The sequence below is a fragment of the Chamaea fasciata genome, unplaced genomic scaffold (assembly GCF_029207755.1).
Source record: "Chamaea fasciata isolate MVZ Bird 193981 ecotype frontalis unplaced genomic scaffold, bChaFas1.0.hap1 SCAF_4, whole genome shotgun sequence".
NCBI classification, from domain to species: domain Eukaryota; kingdom Metazoa; phylum Chordata; class Aves; order Passeriformes; family Sylviidae; genus Chamaea; species Chamaea fasciata.
Window position 1 is genome coordinate 50318728 of NW_027094089.1, and position 17772 is coordinate 50336499.

General features: G+C 40.4%; 1 protein-coding gene across 2 annotated transcripts in view; it reads right to left on the reverse strand.

Annotated features, from left to right (window-relative positions):
• Nucleotides 1–594: 594 nt before the first annotated feature.
• DGKQ (diacylglycerol kinase theta) overlaps nucleotides 595–17772 on the reverse strand; it is an 87906-nt gene continuing 70728 nt past the window's right edge. Inside the window, exons 20-24 of one of the 2 annotated variants that reach the window (XM_066181506.1) lie at nucleotides 14050–14196; nucleotides 12714–12825; nucleotides 11010–11162; nucleotides 9787–9910; nucleotides 595–7733 (exon numbers count right to left, since the gene is read on the reverse strand). In XM_066181506.1, the coding sequence (XP_066037603.1) occupies nucleotides 9812–9910; nucleotides 11010–11162; nucleotides 12714–12825; nucleotides 14050–14196 (511 nt within the window). In that variant the 3' untranslated portion in view covers nucleotides 595–7733; nucleotides 9787–9811. Of the gene's footprint in view, nucleotides 9911–11009; nucleotides 11163–12713; nucleotides 12826–14049; nucleotides 14197–17772 lie in introns of both variants that reach the window. The other variant, XM_066181505.1, reaches the window with a different exon arrangement.

The following is a 17772-nucleotide window of genomic DNA, read 5'->3' on the forward strand; positions in this document are numbered from 1 at the left end:
CAGCGAGGAGTGAGCAATGACGATAAGAAAGGGCGGACTCTGATAAGGGGACAGCAGCTGAAGTTTATTGCTAATCACACATAACAAAAGACACCTCCAGAGTGCCTACCGTGGCACGACAATGAACAGGCTGGTACAGTGGCTTATATTGGGGGGGGGGATAAGGGGATGGGTCCATTACCAGACCAGTCAGGGTTATTCAGGGTGTGGCTTAGCAGGTAACAGACAGACATGACAACAAACCAAAGGGAAGTGGGAGGAGAGAGTTGGGATTCTGTCCAATCACTCGGTGCTCTCCCTGGAACTTTCTGGACGCAGGGAGAGGTCCCGGAGTGACGGACATGTCCCAGGGGATGACAAAGTATATGATTGACATCAAACTGCAACTCGGGGGCAACCATATGAGAAAACAGGAGGGGGCACGTGGAACAAACCATTTTAACACCACAAGATCAGAAAACCCTTAGAACAGGAAACCAACACTTCACCACTACACTGTGCCTCATCCGTGCAGGCTGTTCTACCTCTCTAACCTGTCTATAATCGTTTTGTTGCTCTCGGTTTTCCCCTCCCTCCCTCCCTGTGATTCCCTAGTAGACTTTTAGGCTGGACTTTTTGGTTTCCAGAACCTGAAAGCCAGCAGCTGGGTAGACCAAGATGGTATGGCACCAGCTACAAAAGTCTGGGGAAATTGTGAGAGACAGAGATTCATTCAGGAGTGAATGCCGAGCCTCATTAGTTGATGAGGAGGCACAGGTTTGACCCATCTGTATTACTTATGTCATGACTGCTTGCCTGTATGTGGGCACCTGCATAGGCATTGCTCTGTCTGCATGGATTTGTTTTCAATATGCTGATGCCACCACCGCTGCGTGTTCCAGCATTTGGTTATTCAGCCCCAGAAGGAGGGATCACAGGTGCTACAGTTGTTCACAATAAGAAGGCATCTGTTTTCTTCTTGTGAACTACTGTAACCCAAAGCTGTCATCTGATGATCAATTTGATGTCTAAAATTATTCCATTAACCCTTAAATTTAACTTCCTTGTGACTTACTATTTACCTAAAAGGTTTTTCTGTTTAGCTGTGCTTCAAAGAGTATTATCTAACTGGGGCTAAATCCACACAGAAGTTAGACTGCATTTATCGTGGTCCTTTCTTTCCCATTCTCAGACATCAGTTCCCCTTGATGAGAAGGCGGTATAGCCAGATTGCAAGGCACAACGCTGTATGGGCAGGGAGGGACTGCTGGCAGTTGTCTACTCCTCTTGCTGTTCTCTCAGCCCAGAGGAGGGCAGGGGTAAAATTCATTTCAGATTTGGATGTTTTGTGTTTTTTTTCATTTCTCTCTATGAAGGTCAGTGTTTTGTTTCCTTCCCCTCTTTGCAGAACTATAGCCCCAAACTGAGGTTTTCCATGTATGGTTTTTAAATGTAATTGTAGCTGCTTCAGAGCTTGTTGATTTGCAGTCCAGCAAGGAACAGTAAGGTTTGTCCAGAGGTGTTGTGATATAACCAAGGCCTCCTTAGTTCTGCAGTCAATTGTTGAACAGAGGAGGGAGAACCAATTTCTTATTGCCAGAGGCAAGGTTACTGCAGCAGGGACATCCCAAGTGGAGGTGTCCAGCTGATGGACCAGCCCCCAGCCATGAAAGGCAGACCTTAATCTCCAAGGAGGGGTGAGCTGTCCACCCACAGTGGGGCAGCGTTTCCACCTGCGCCTGGCTCACTGGACACTTGTCCCAGCTGAGTCGCTCAAGCCAAGGTCGATGAGGTCTGGCCCTTGAGTTGTGCAGGCCAGGTCCACCACTGCTCACCTGAGCCAAGCACAAGGTTATGCATGGCATGGGCCTGTTACCCACAGCCTGAAAACACCAAACGCTTCTAAAGAAGTGCAAACAGGGCAAGGAATTGTACAAAAATACCTTGGAAAATCTGGATCGTCATTAAAGTAACTCAAAACAGCAGAAATGCTTAACACACTGTGGTCCTATTACAGAAAGACTTTACCAATTACAGTGCTATCCACAGAAATAAACGTTCTAGAGGTGCTTGAATGTTGCAGGGATCAAACTTAGATGTTGTCTCACAAATCACACTGAAACATATGAAATCACACTGTTAGAACACAGCCACCCTTTCACAAGGCATGACCCAATCTTGAACAGCAAGGCTACAGAATTCTTATAAAAGTGCCCAGCTGAGATAAAGTATATTTCTTTCTCCAGAAGTGTATTCTGCTATTTTAATTTAAAGCATAACTACTCCACAAGCATCCAGGGTAGAAGAGATGTTGTATTTTTCACAGCAAATTCTAGTTACAGATCTCTGGAACTTGTAAATAATACTTGGAATACAGTATTTCATATTGGTGCAAAATGTACAGTCAAACACAGTACATGTACTGCAAAATATACACAGAATTGTTCTAAGAACAGAACCCAAGGATGAACAGATGTTTAAATATAAGAGAAAAAGTCCATCTTTTATAAATTACATTTTTAAAAATCTATTAGTACACCAGGTATGTTGCTTGTAGACAAGTTACCACAGTATAGTGACATGTCTCATTCACAAGGCAGACAATGAGAAACAAGTTACATCATTAAAAGCTAGTTTTTGAGACAAATCCACGAGTAAATGTGTGATAACGCATTACTGGTTTGAGGCACAGAGTGTGGAAACCATATTCAACCACTTTAATGCTTATACTTAGGCTTTTTTTTCTGAGAATTAGGCAGATGCACAAAGAATAAGCACTGGACAATAACTTGTCAGCTTACATTAGTTTATTGGTTCAGGATTCTTTATTACCAATGTATTAGAACATTCACAAGAAATACTGTGAGACACCTAAAGAGTATCCTGATAATAAAACAGCATTCATACAACTGTGTAAATTGGATGATGTAAATAACCAGAGGTGAAAATCAGTTATTTAAGCAATAGTTAATTTATAGTTTGAGAAGAATTAAGATGTCATCAGTCATTCGTAAGTTGGAGAGACGCTGAAATCTATAGTGAATTACAAACTCTAACGCTTTGCATTCAAAGTAGAGATGTTGACTTCCAATACTTGGAACTTGTAGCTTCAAGATACTGATTGCTGCTAGCTGCACCATTGCTAACTAAACTATCACAAGGATAACTTACTTTGGGCGTGTTTGGAATGCTAGAGTTATAGAGCTATTGCTATGCTACAGATCCCCAAATTTTGCTTTAAAATAGCAGTGAAGGCTTTATAAGCACCCAAAATTACACAATAAATACTCAGTAATACTTCAAGCACCTCTTGCTACCCAATTTGGCAAGATAAGCAGCACTAAGAAATGGATGCCATGGTGAGACAAAGTGTTAGAGTTTGACTCGGGCACTCTTGATTTGTGCTTGCCTGCCTTCAGAAAGCAAAAGAGCTTGTGTGGCACACTCTGTGATGGTGAGAGAAAGGACTGTAAGTGCCAGACAGTGGCCAGACTTGGAACCTTTCTGCAGTCAAGCACAAGGGCAGGCTCTCAGCTCTTCAACCTGCAGTGATCTGTATGGAGAAGAAGCTCTGCCTTGTATGGCTGATGTTTATATTGGGAGTTGCTGCCAGAGGTGTAATAGGGACAGATATGCACAATATAAATGAAGCCGTATCTTCTGAAATCAGGTTGTCCCCTAAGTAACACACTTGACCAGTGCAGAGTGACATGCTACATGGTATGCTGCCAGGAGAGCTCAGAGGGATAATTACACCAGTAACACTGCCCTATTAAAAATACTTTGCGTTGAGATAGATCTTTAATATCTATAAATGTTTTTTTCAAGGCTTAACTTTTTCAGCACTGATCTGCTACAAAACCTCATAAATTATCTTCACAAAAAATAAAGTCACTCTTTCAGAAAACATATGTTCAATATAACACACTTCTATCAGGACAAATTCTGTCCTGTGACTCCAGGCAGAGAAGCCATAACCGACACTGAAATATCCCCAAAGCAACATAACCAGGACTCTAAAACCAGAAGGGAACTATTCCATTAATTACCATGGTAAGCAGAAACAATGCTTCCAAAACACACAAAGAATGCACTGTTTCACTGCACATGTATGGGTTTACAATCAATAGTCACTGTCCTGTAAACATTGAAACTGCTGCTCTAATTGCAGGTTAAGGTTATTAATTTGCATTCGTTTCACTGCACTCCACACATACAATGCCTACATTGCTAAAAAAAAAAACCAAACAACAAAACAAAACCATTAAATAGCAAAAGGAATGAAGGCTTTGGGCTGCATGTCTCCTGCAACTAAGTGTCAAATCAGTAAGTGTTGACATTATAAATAAAACTTGAACATTATTTTATGCATCATAAAAGCAGTCTAGTAAAACCGAAGACTTAGAGTAGCAGCAAATTTGCTGAAAAATGTGCATGAACTTTCAGTCAGTCAGCTATAAATACATCCTGCAATGTGAGAAGCAATCTCTATCCCCAAGCAGGCTTTCAGAAAGGAGAACACAGTGTTAGACATGGATGGGGATTAGGAACACTGCAGCCAGAGAAACTCCTAAACAATTGTATTTTACAAACTTGTTCTCATTTTTATCTGAAAGTGCATTTTTGTATCTGTAGAATCATCCCCATATTTACAAAAAAAAGTACAAACATTGCAATTTTGCCACACCCTATGCCTACCTAACCTGTATTTTCTGTTAAGTGCAAAAAGTATAATGAAGTTATACACACTCTGATGCATACAAGATCAAAGCCTGAAAATGAGGCAACATTGTCACCAGTGAATCCAAGGCAATTCAATAGTTGCCAAATCTTTGCTGCACAGCTGTTAGATGGCTAAAGTAGAAGCTGAAGCAGAAATTAAAGAATAGTCTAAGCCAAACTGACAGAGCAGCATTCAGAGCAGGCACTCCATTCCCCCACTCTCCACACACATTCACCAGCACGTGCTCATACCTTCGTTACCAGTTTTGGTACAGAGGTAGGCCCAAGGGGCAGGAGGGCAGCCTGGCAGAAAGAGGAAGATGTACAGTCACTCTGGAGGTGGTAAGGAAGACTTTCGGGGTGCAGACTGAAAGAGTATCTACTGCCAGGGCACAACTCCAATGAGCTCCCAATACTGTTGCTGGAATATGGACTGGAGACTATGCAAGACAGAGCATACCTACAGTCGGTACATTATTATATATATATGGAACCAAATCTGTTGTGTCTTCAACATAAGCCCTTTTAAGTGTCACAACAACTCCTCTTACCTTCTCCTCCCACAAAAAGAGGTTTCATTTGATAATGATGTTTTTATGCCAGCAAACTGCTACAGAATCACATGGACGCATAAATGCTTAGCAATTTGAAACATCTGATATTCAGATCAAGTACATTATTTGCTCTTCAAATAAATGAAATTCATACAATATTTGTAAGAGGGTAATAGTGAAGATTTACAACAATTGCCTGTAACAGTCCATTTAGTTTTGTTCCTTAGTTAAGTCTTGCAGTGACAGCTTCTTCCTAGTTTTTAAAATGCTACAATAGCCATTGCCATTGGTTTTAGACACACAGATACTTCACTAATATCTAGAAATAGCAAGCAGAGCTCAAACTGCATAAATGCAGAGACTGTACTCTAAACACAGTTGTGTTTTCACTATATTGCCATCATGTCTTGTGGGAAAGTGCAAGTCCTGCCTCATCTCCAAAACAGGTGAGAGAAAGATCCAGAAGTGAGTGCTATCAGAATGCTGTAACAGGGTAAAAGCTGTATAAATAGGCACTGTGGAAGGAAATAGAATAAGGCGTATTCTTAAAGGGTGTGTGCACACGCATGCACACACATGTACGTAAACACACATATAAACACATATATAAACAAAAGGTTTTTGGCAAAATAACCATTTCACCTAAAAATCAATGCAGTGAAAACACCAGCAATTTAAACTGTACAAATCAAGGGTAAAAGCCATGGGGAAAAAAGCAGCAAATTTTCTGAAGTAGGACCCGTATCTCAGGGATGAGCTTTTCAATTTTGGTTCTACTAATCCAAGGCAAAGGTAATGCATCTATCCATCAAAATAGATCTTAACCGACCACCTGCACTAATCTGCAACATTGGGGTATTTGAAAGGAACCAGGCTTTCAGGACCTTTCTCTCCCCAGTGCTGGCAATGCCTAAGTAGGACATTAGTAAAAGGTCAGGAGAGTGTACCTCAGCTATTTGTGCCTGCAATGGTTTATAGGGAAGGTAAAAAGGCAGTGGAGAGAGGATGAAGGAGTGTGCTCAGGATGGCAAAGAGCATGCATCTCTTCTCTGTCCACAGTTACAGCTCCTGGTCCTGTGTCCCTGATGTTACTTAACACCTGTTTTGCCATAACTGAGCCTCTTCCTCAACATTTTGTTGCTGCATAATTTGAAGTACTTGGCCATGTGACCACTAGGTTCTCAGTCAGTAGGGAGAATCATCTATCTGCCCACTGTCACATAAATTATACTGCATTGTTATGTTCAGTGGAAAGGCTAAGTCTAAATGTTTCATATTAACTGCAAAGAGTTAACCCCTCCCTCCATGCAGGCCTTGCATACCATGGAAGAAAATATGAGGCCTTCTCAGACACCATATGCAATGAAAATGTGAGAAAAAAAATACACACACACACACATACATATATTTTTGATATAATGGCCTTTACAGAACCTGAAACTAGAACATCTTAATAGAGGGATTAATGAGTGAGTCTCTCCTTTTAAAAGCTTTATAGGGTGTTTCCTATCTCAGCTGGAATCTGTTTTGTCATCAAAACACATTAAGCATCATCTTTTGATGCACAGAGGCCTTATATACTAAGTGTGTTTTTCTTAAGCTATGTTTTCATTCCAGTGTGACACTCATCTCAAATATATGGCAGTTGGTTTCTGGAAAAAAAAAAAAGAAAAAGAAAGGAAAAACAAAACTCAAAGCCTTCTTGTCCTCCACCAGGACCCCCTCTGGAAACTGGGAAGAGATTACACTCAGATTTCAGTGTCACCTTGCTACCATGATGCTATCCCTAAACAGGCTTGTACGGAGTTCCAGGGATGGGAAATCTCCAGGAAGAATATGCCAAAGCAAGGGGCCCTCTGATTGAAGTATTATGACCTGTGAGTTTCATGTTATTTCAGATAACAGATACAGAGCAAAAGCAGAGACAGCCAGATCCTTAACAAGCCAAGAACTCAAAACACTGTCAGCAACGTGGTGCAGGATTACATATGCCTGGAAAAATAGTAAGACAGGGTAAATTATTTGGGCTACAAAAGACAATTTTAAGTACCATCAATCTTAAAATTTATGCATGTTTTCTCTAACAAAAAGCCCAACTTCCATTATTGAGTCAGCACCTGGAAAGTAGACCACGCATTCTTTCTGCTCCAAGGATACAAAGCAGTTTCTCTGTCTTTCTGGACAATTATGGAACAGCAGCCTATTACAGATTTTCTCTCTAATTTGTGAGCTTCATTCAGAGAGTGCACATCATGAAGTACAACACTTCATCCTTCCTACCTGTAATGCTGCTATCAGGATGCCAGAAGAGGTCTAGCTGGCTGACCCCTCATGCCCAGGTTCCAAAGAAGACAACCGTGTGTTTAATGACCAGGAAGATAAGGCTTTTAGGTCTGTGCTATCCAAACTACTTCCTTCATAGCATGAATCCAGTTTTTATGTTGAATGAAAGTTAAGTTGTAGTCCACGGTGTATGACCTGAAGAACATCCCCAAATTTAAATTAAGAATTTAAACAATTAAGAAAAGGTTTCACTGAAAATAGAAAATCATTCCTCCAACTGCATCTCTACCAGAAAACTGAGAAGGAATCACTAGATTGAAAGGAGAAGCTTCAGGCATCTGCCATTTTCCATAGCTGTTTTATCTCTATTTATAGCTTTAGCTGCATCATTCTGTTGCTATAGATGACATTCAGACCCTTGTTGCACCATGACTGCAAAGTAGAAAGCGTATGTAATGATCAGCTGTTGCTGAAGCTGGCACAGTGCTGAGAGTAGAATCAACAAGACCCAGCAAGAACTGCCTCAGACAGAACCGGCTCCATCACAAAACAGCTTTTGCATATTTCAAAGTTACACTTAAGTCCCCCAAAGCAGCTAGAGATGTTTTTCTAGACACACTGGCAAAAAGAGTGCTCCTAAGGCTGACACTCAAGTGATGAATTCATGCCACCCACAGCTGAAATAGTTACTACTGTGCAACAGAAGACAAGTAAGCCCACCATATGGCTAAGTGGGCTCTAGCCAACATGACTTAAGCAGCTCCGAGCAGCAGATGCATACAAGTGACAAAATCTTGCAGGCCCCATCCACAAGTGGCTCACAGAGCCCTTTGTGCATGATGTTGGCCAAAAGTGAAAGCTTCAGTCTCTGGGGAACCACGGTGAAATGAGACAGCAGAGATGTGAGTGAAGAACAACATGACTACAGCCATGGATAGCAGATGCAGGTAGTGTATGGCAGGACCAGCACAGCTGCTCCAGCGCCAGTCTCCAGCACAAAGCTGTAAAAAGTACTGGATCTCCACACCTTCAGCAGATGGGTAAACACAGAGAGGTGGTCTTGGCCTCACAGGAACTGACGGAGAAACAGCCTCTAAAGAGCACACTCATCCAAGTGAGAAAAGACAGTCACTGTGTCTCTGGGCCCACATCTAATAACAACATCCAAAAAGACTTGAGAAGTCTAACGAGGTAAGTGGATTTTCATGATGCCTCTTGTATTCCCAGTTATTTGAAGCCTAGAGCATGCTACATGCACACTACAGGCTTCAATAGCTGCTAAGGCTCCTCAGTAAAGCAATGTTGTACATCAGTTCAACTCTAACATATGACTGTGCTAATTTACTTAATTGAATACTAAGTGGTACTTCTTTTAACCTAATTAATGATGTTTCTTGAGCTTGCTGTTATATAACAGTCCAAATGAATGAAAATTAAACAACACAAGTAAAGTCAAGACAAAAAATTCTGATGTCAAAGATAAAGGTTTCAGTGATAGAAAAGAATTGGTATAACATACTACTGCCCTTGGTATTCTTGTTCCTTTTTTATTTTGAGAGTTGTAGCTGATGAAATTCAAATGCCTGTTAAAACAGGCTTTGGCTGAATAATGAGAAACTAAGCTACAGTTGAAAAATTGCTATACAGGCTGTTTCCCCTTCATTCATGCTGTCCAAATACTGTTGAAGTAAACGCTCTGAAATATTTTGACTCAACTGTTCTAGCACTTTCTCTCTTCCCAGTGCACTGGGATCCTTTTACAGAAATAATCCCTCCTGTGTTTTGTGTTTTTCTCTTTACACTTACACTGTTTCAGCTGTGCTATTTGGACTGATCTAAGGAGTTCTCAGCAGCTCATCTTTTTGCTTTTTTTTTTGTTAGGATGCTGTAGTGAGCATTAATTTAAAGGAACACATTTTCAGTTATAGAACAGTTAAAAAAATTATCTATGGATTTTCTTTAAGAATGAAATGGGAGGAGGGAAGGATATTTTGTGAAGGCAAATGCAGAAATCTCCGTATCTTGGAATCTCTGTTTGGCTGGGAAACAGCTTACAGAAAAGCTACCCCCAAGTAAACATTTCATATGAGACAAGTGGTACATAACAGTTATTTGTGACAATGAGGTACTATCTTTGAAAGACAAAGAAGAACCCAGTACTATCAAAATGTAATGAAAGGCACACTCATAGGTAACACTCTTCACGACTTGTCTGCACTCAGTTTTACTGGAGGAGGGTGGTAACTACCATAGGTGTGAACACAGGTCTCCCCTTAGCGTCCTCCTTCAGAGACTGACATGCTATCCACTTTCACCTCTTTCAGGCTTCCAGTTTTTTTCTGCTTCTGCTTGGATTTTTTCAACATATGGACCTAAAATTGAAAAATTTAAAAGAAGGTGAGTATTAAAATATCTGTAGTCATCAATAAACTGATCTAAGGCAACTAACTAATAACCAAATAACAAGCTGAACTGCAACAGAAAAACATTTAAATACACAACTCTCTGGTGCACCTATCCTTGTAAAGCTATAGGATTTACTGCTTTTTTTACATAAACATATACATGTTACGTGTATGTATGTGTGTGCATATATAATCCTGTACACACACATATATATATATACACCCATATATAGAGATAACTAGTCAGTAACTTGGTAGAAGAAGAAATGTTTCTCACTCAAGGACAAGTTAGGTTTGTCTTCTCTCTCCTTCCATTACCCTCCCACATCTTCTCATTAAAAGAACAAATTTTTAACATATTCTAAAACTCTGACCCTCTCTTTCACTCCTCCTCAGCAAGGGCAATTGTTCTGGTAGCCCTCCCAGTACAGCTACATACCCTCTGAGCTTGCCTGTAACAGCAAATGTCTGTGAGTCAGAAAGCTGTCCTTAAGGTGGCAGGCAAATGTACAGACTGGTGTGCATCCCAGTCACCTATTGCAAAATGTTTATTTCACAATTTCAAAGTCAATAGAGAAGTTAAATTATTAGGGAGCTGATGCTGTCTTTTATGTACACATGGAGATAACCAAGAAAAAACAGACACCGATTACTCATGTCTCTTTTTCACAGACCCTGCCCCTCTCATTCATTCTTCTCCTTTGCTACAACTGTCTGAGAGACTTTCCCTTCTCCAGCAGACTGATTCCTACCTTGCACACTGCACTATTACCATGGCCTTTAAAACGGCTCTGCTTCCAGAAAAGGAACACTGCCTGCATATCTCAATACAGAGGAAAACTTGAATCACCAGGCTAAAGCTCAGGGACTATTTTCTAAAACATGAGCCTCATCTGAGCCAGTCTACGGAGCCTTCAAACCATCCTCTTTAGAAATTGCTATGTCAGTTACCACTCAGTGCTAAACAGCTCCTTTGGGGTTATCAGAACACATACAAGCAAGGTAATACAGTACCATCCAGTACAGGAACGAAGTCAAATTGCTAAGAGAAACCTACACCCAGTACCTTTGGTCCTGCAGCAGAAATTATAATCTGGCCAGGTGCCTGAATCCAGGGCTCTCCGTCAACTTGAACAGGAATTGGCTTTAGGAGTGTTACACGGAAATATGAGCCTTGGGCTATGCGGATTCCTGATCGAAAACCACCTTGGACTTGACCCTGTTAGGGAATAAATGCCAGGATATCAATCACTCCAACTAACAAGAAGTACAAGTACTAGCTGCAATCAACTAGGTGTATATTATTTTATTCTCACCTGACATTTTAAGTTTTAGCTAAAAAACTACTTAGGCAAAACTAGGATGCCTTTTCTGCCCTAGAATTAATTATTTCAGCTAGTCCAGGAAGGAGAACTTGGATACCCCAGCAGGCTGCGGGAGGCAAAACAACTCCCAAAGCAAAGCTGTTGGTACACAAAGGTTGGCCAAGAAGCATACACTCACAAAGGTCTTGTTTGCTTTAGCTTCCTCCTTGGTAACACAGTAAATACTTCTAAAAACACCTAATTAAACACACATACTTCAGCACATGTGAAATTCCAAAGTCTAAAAGCAGTTTATTAATCAGAGAGTTTTTCCAAACTCAACTCCATATAGCTACAGAAATACATACATACAAACACTAAACTTCTTATACAAATACTCAACTACAACTTATCAGCTGAGTTAACTTTTAGAGTTAACTGTAGAAGTGAAGCAAAGTGAACTTTACTGCTACACCTACTCTTGGGGAATGTGAGCAGAAACCAAAAGTGGGAGTAAAAACCTTAATATCACAAACCCAAAGCACAGGTTTGTTAACATTTATACTCCAAAGCTGCTTGTACTTTCACAAAAGATTTAAGGATCTCTATCCAAACATCTCTTTAGTATATTCTAGAAGATCTAAATTACAAAATAAAGTTTTAACCAACACCAAAGATTGAGCTCCACAATATTTAAGCACTCATCTTTCCATTTTTGGTGGTTTTATGGATTAGTTACCTCTAGCTACCTGACCACATATATGTTTTCAGCAGCAGACTTCTCAAAATAGTGGTAAGACATGAAGAAAAAAATAACCTACTATCCCACAGGACTGAGTTACTAATAGCAGACCATTGTAAAAATAGGTAATACATGAAAGACTTAAAAAAGAATTGCATAAGTTGAGTCACAATATTCTTTGCAGAACAGCATACCACCTGCTTGATGTAGCATTCAAATCAAGAGCAGCAAGTATCAAATTCTCAGTGACAGGTGCTGGAAAGCCTGTGGCAGATGATTATGAAGCAACCTGTCTTGATGGAATCTCCACTGTGATTGTGACAAGAATTTTTGCAAACACACTATGTAAAGGGTGCATATTTTTGTAATGTTAGAATAAAATCGTGTTTTCATCCCATGAACTGTTCCATTTGGACACCATGATACCTCTTATGAGAAAGCTAGTGCATTCCATAATACATATATCTATATATTTGTATTTGTGTTATATATATGTATATATGCATACATGTATGTTTCTCTACTTGGTTCAAAGTCTAGTTAAGTTATGAAGCATTTCCCCATGGATTTTTAAAAAGTTTTCAATTCCTGTTACTACTTACCCAACCTTAACAAAGAGGCGCAATTTTTAGGACCGTGCACTTGCAATGCACTGTTTGTAACAGGAATAAGCCTGTCCCATAAAATAAATGTTTCTTCTATGCTTGCTGGGATGCCAACTCACCATGTGAACGACGCCAGTCACACCAACCACTTCCAGCAGGCCGTCATCGATGCGCGGTTTCTCAAAGCGGTTATCACTCTCAGACCCCCAGAGGTCGGCTCCAGAGCCCCAGCTGTGTGGAGAGCACACCAGTGAACAGCTGTCGACTGTGGGCTGCCCCTGGGCATACTCTGTGGTGCCCTGCTAAGGGTGGCTGGTTTCTCAGGCTTCAAAAGCTACACGCTCTGCTCCCTCACCAGCTGGAGGGAGCAGTTTTCCTGCATTGTAAAAGCAGGAACTGTTTTTCTAAAATCTGGAAGAATTTTTATCAGATCTTTTCATCATAAAAGGAGCAAAGTAAATAGTTTCCATTGGAAATAAAAGGTATAAATAGGAAGAAGGTAACTCTGTAGAGTTTTAGTTTGCTGGGAAATACAGGTTACAGCTAAACTGACCCTTTATTTTCAAGACTAAAGAACTTAGGATAGCTCTTACTGGTCTTGACAACATTCACAGAAGCTACTTAAGAGAAACTAAAGCTAAAACAATTATCGAGATTTCATTCTTGTAGCTGGCCAAAAGCACTTGTAGCTAAGCAGATATTCATGCACTTCGGTCCTCTGAAATGCTTCTGACAATTTAAACCATGCTGCTTTTTGTGCAGTACTGACCCTTCCCACTCAAATCACTTGCCTACTGTTTTGGCACATGAACTACTCATCACTTAATTAGGATCTTTTCTTCTCCACAGCTCTCACATGCAGTGTATATTTGTACATGTGTGTACACATGCAATGTATGTGCATGTGTGTACATGTAAAAAGAAGTATTTGAATAAAATATTTTCAGACTAAAATGCAAAGAGATACAGGTTGTTTAAGACAAGATGGCACTTGAAAAAATAATAGTATGGCAGGATAATTACCTGCTGATTTTGTGCAAAAAAACCTGCCTCTATCAACATCTCATGTAAGGAAGCCATACCTCCTGTGAATTTAGCTTCCACAACAGTTACTTTAGCTCCCTGCAGGTGTCAAGGAAGCACTCACAGGCCTGTAAAGGTATTTCAACTGTGGTCTTCCACGGCTACTCAGGTAGTATCACACACTCCATGTATATTGACCAGTTGCCTGTAGGACCTGGGGTTGAAACAGGTCTGGTTTTCACTGCAGGAACTACTTTGGTACCCAATCCCCAGCATGTCAGGAAGTGTGTGCAGGTTTGATTGTTGATTGCAGATCAATTGCCTTTGATCCTGTTACCTAACCATTTGACTTTTGATGTTCAAATATCAAGCGGCAATCCTACACACACAGTCCAGCATGCACCCATAAGGGATCCTTCCTCTTCTTTTTACCTGGGTATATTAATAAAAATTAGTCCTTCTATACTTGGTAGCTCCACTTCATGCTGGTCCACTTGCAGCTTTATATCCTTGTGAAGGTTTCTAGTGTGACTTATCTTCTGCAGCCCAACCTTCACATAAACTCCCTTGTTGTGAAACCTAGGAGCACACAAACATCTTGTAACTAAAAAGTAAGGCCAGACATAGCACTCTTTCCTGTATGTATACCACTATTGCCTCCAGCAGGTATGTTTTAAGAGTTTTTCAAATAAAACCCATTTTAAATTCTTCTAGGTTTACTGCAGAAACAAAGCATAAACCATGAACTGCTACTTTGCATACCTTTACATAAGGGATGATTCTGCTGTTGAGGCACATGCAGATTGTGAAATTTTATTACAGAAAAATTGTCCCTTCTTGAAGCATTGCCTGAATACAATGCCTCTTTGAAATGTAAACTCCTGGGCTGGAAGATTACATTTTTGATGAAGACTTAGAGGTCATCATGACCCATTTTAAATTGTTTTTTTCATGCAATGCTACAATACTTAAGGCAAAAAAAAACATTTGAAAATCTTTGCTTTACACATTCCTAATTAATTTGAAATATACTTAGCTGCAGAAATTTAAAACAGGCTTAGTAATCTCAACTTGTGACAGAGCTCTGACATCTCTAAATTTAGAAAAAAAAAGATGAGGAAGATTTTTATGGCATCCCTAGAAATGGCAAAATATTTTAAGAATAACATAAACAAGTCAGTTAAACACACAGATTATTTTCTCCTATAAGGGAAACCTTTGGATACATGGCCTTCAGGGCAACCTTAAAATAAAAAGCATAAATTTCCATTATTTGACCCTACTAGTACATGGGTGTCATTGGAATTCAACTCTGCAAAATCTCTCTAGCATTATATCTAAATTACCACTGACATTAAAAGTGGGGAAGACAGCCAGTGCAGGTTACAACTGAGTCTTCAGATAGACTTTTTACACTTTTCAGTCACCTTAAACTATTACAGTAGGAATGATGAGTCCTATGTCCTAACAGTTTAAAATAGCACCAAATTAAAGATACTTCATGTAACACCATTTAACATACACTTTTGCTCTACTCAAGATGTCTATGCTAAGACAGGTTTTATCTAATTTGGATACTGAAGAACACTGGAATATCAGTAGGAAACACAACACTTGCAATATCCCCAAGAAGTATAAATTTTTGTTGCATGAAGAAGCCTTCAGAAACTGAAGGAATATTTCACAATGCCCTAACTGCAGAACAGTTGTATATTGCTGTAAAATAAATCTAAACTTGCATTAGATTGTGTAAAATATTCTCCTGAACCTTGCATTTAGGAAACTGCTTGCCACAGCAATCCCCTGCCATTTTGGATGGTTCAAACAAGATGTGATCTCTTCTGTAGTATGCAATCCTAAACACTGCTCTAGTATCCCATGGGAATGACCTGGATGAAGAGCCAGATGCCTCCTCAGCAAGTACAAAGCTGGGAGGAGTGGTTGTTATCCCAGACAGCTCTGCAGCCGTTCAGAGAGACCTTGACAGGCTGGTGAGATGGGCAGAGAGAAACTATCTGAAATCCAACAGAGAGCAAAGGGAGAGTACTGCACCTAGGGAGGAATAATCCCATGAACCAGCACAGGCTGGGGGCAATCTGCTGGAAAGCAGCTCTGAGGGGTGGGGGTCCTGGTGGAAAACAAGCTGTCCATGAGCCAGCAGTGTGTCCTGGGGACCAAGAAACCAATTTGATTCTGGGTGCATTAGGAAGGGCATCACCTGCAGGTCAAGGGAGGGGATTCCGCCCCTCTGCTCAACCCTGGTGAGGTACATCTTCAGTCTGCAACCAGCTTTGGGCTCCTCAGTACAAGAGAGACATGGAGTTCCTGCAGTGGGTCCAGTGGAGGGCAACAAAGATGATTAAGGGACTGGAGCATCTCAGCCAGGAAAGGCTGAGGGAGTTGGGCCTGTTCAGCGTCAAGAAGAGAGGAAACCTTATCAATGTCTGTAAGTATCTGAAGAGACAGTGTCAAGAAGACAGAGCCAGGCAGCAAGCAAGGACAAGAGGCAATGGGCGGAAACTGATACACAGAAGTTCAACCTGAACATAAGAATTTCTTTACTGTGTGGGTAACCAAGCACTGGAACAGATTGTCCAGAGAGGATGTGGAGCCTCCCTTGCTGGAGATATCAAGAACCATCTGGAATGCAATCCCGTGCCAAGTGCTCCGGGATGACCCTGTTTGAGAAGGGAAGTTGGTACCAGATAACCCACTGCAATCTCTTCCAACCTGACCCAGTCTGTGATTCTGTGAATGAAAGCAGAGGACATATCATCAAATTTTACACTGTGAAAAAAACTAATATAGTTTGGCACTCACCAAAGCAAAGACCATCAGTGACACAATATGCAGTATTTCTATCTGCCCCACAAGGCAGGATCAACGTTGAATTCCTGCAGGCATGTTATCACTGCACTTTGAGCTGCTAGTGAAATGTAAGCAGTCCAGAGCATGTAAAGAGACTACTGATAGAGGCCAGAGAGCACATAGCTTTTGGGACATTTACCAGTTCAGAAGAGCACTCAAGCCCATATTTCTTCTGAGGACTGCCTGCAATTTCTGTTGCCACAACCTGAAACTTAGTGTTCTGCGCTCAAGAGCAGCCAGTTCACCGGCCAGCAGCTTCTGCATCTTGCATTAAGTAGATACCATTTTTAGTTAATTTACTAGAAATAACGTTTTTTAGAAAGCTAATATTACTGACAAGAGCGTGCACTTGCTTCTCATGGGGAAGCATAAATTCAATTATTTTAGCAGTCACTGTCACAGGCAGTCGAAGGTAAATAGCATGTGTCAGCACTGTTAGCATGCACAAGCTTTTGGCTTCTGCAAAAATGTACCTCAGTATCAATTCATTATTTCATGTTTCCTTTTCAGAAGTATACAGCCCTTCAGATTTGGGGAAAAAAAAAAAATCTCTTCTTTCCCACAGTTCTTCAAGTCACCCTGCAAGAATGACACCAAGACATGGTCCACTGCTCTATGGATGGTGCACACTGAGAAATGACTGCGATGAAGATGACAGGAATGAAAAGCACACAGGGCAATAGCAATCAAAGTATATCCCTTAAATGCAATGGCAATAAGAAGAGAATGCATCTTTTCAAATGCTTTAGCTTTGCAAACGTGGAATAGTATATTTTGAAGAAAGAATGAACATAACTTGTACATTAACTGCACAAGTCCATCTAGAAAAGTTTCACCTATTAGAACAGACACTGCCATACACAAAATTATTGCCTGATTTTACTACCTGAGATGCTTTCAGTCAAGTGTATTGAAAATGCAAACCAGTGACTAGTATTAACTTATGTACCAGGAACCACCTATATCTACATCAACAACTCAATTAGTCAGCTTTTAAGAAAAGCACCATGAGCAATGCCTGTAATGACAAACCGAACACTACAAGATAGGTCAGATTACACATCATTTGCAGTCATAACTGGTCAGAGAATATTTTTAATAGTTACAGTTTGAACACTGCATAGTTGTAAAGGCTGTAACTCTGACAACTAAGAGACAATTTAGAAGGTGTTTAATCACAAACATAGGGAAAAGCAAACAAAAACAGTTTCTCTAAGGAATTACTGATTAATTACATAGACATGAATTTCTTTTGCTCATCTATTTCAGTAATTATGGGAAGAAGAA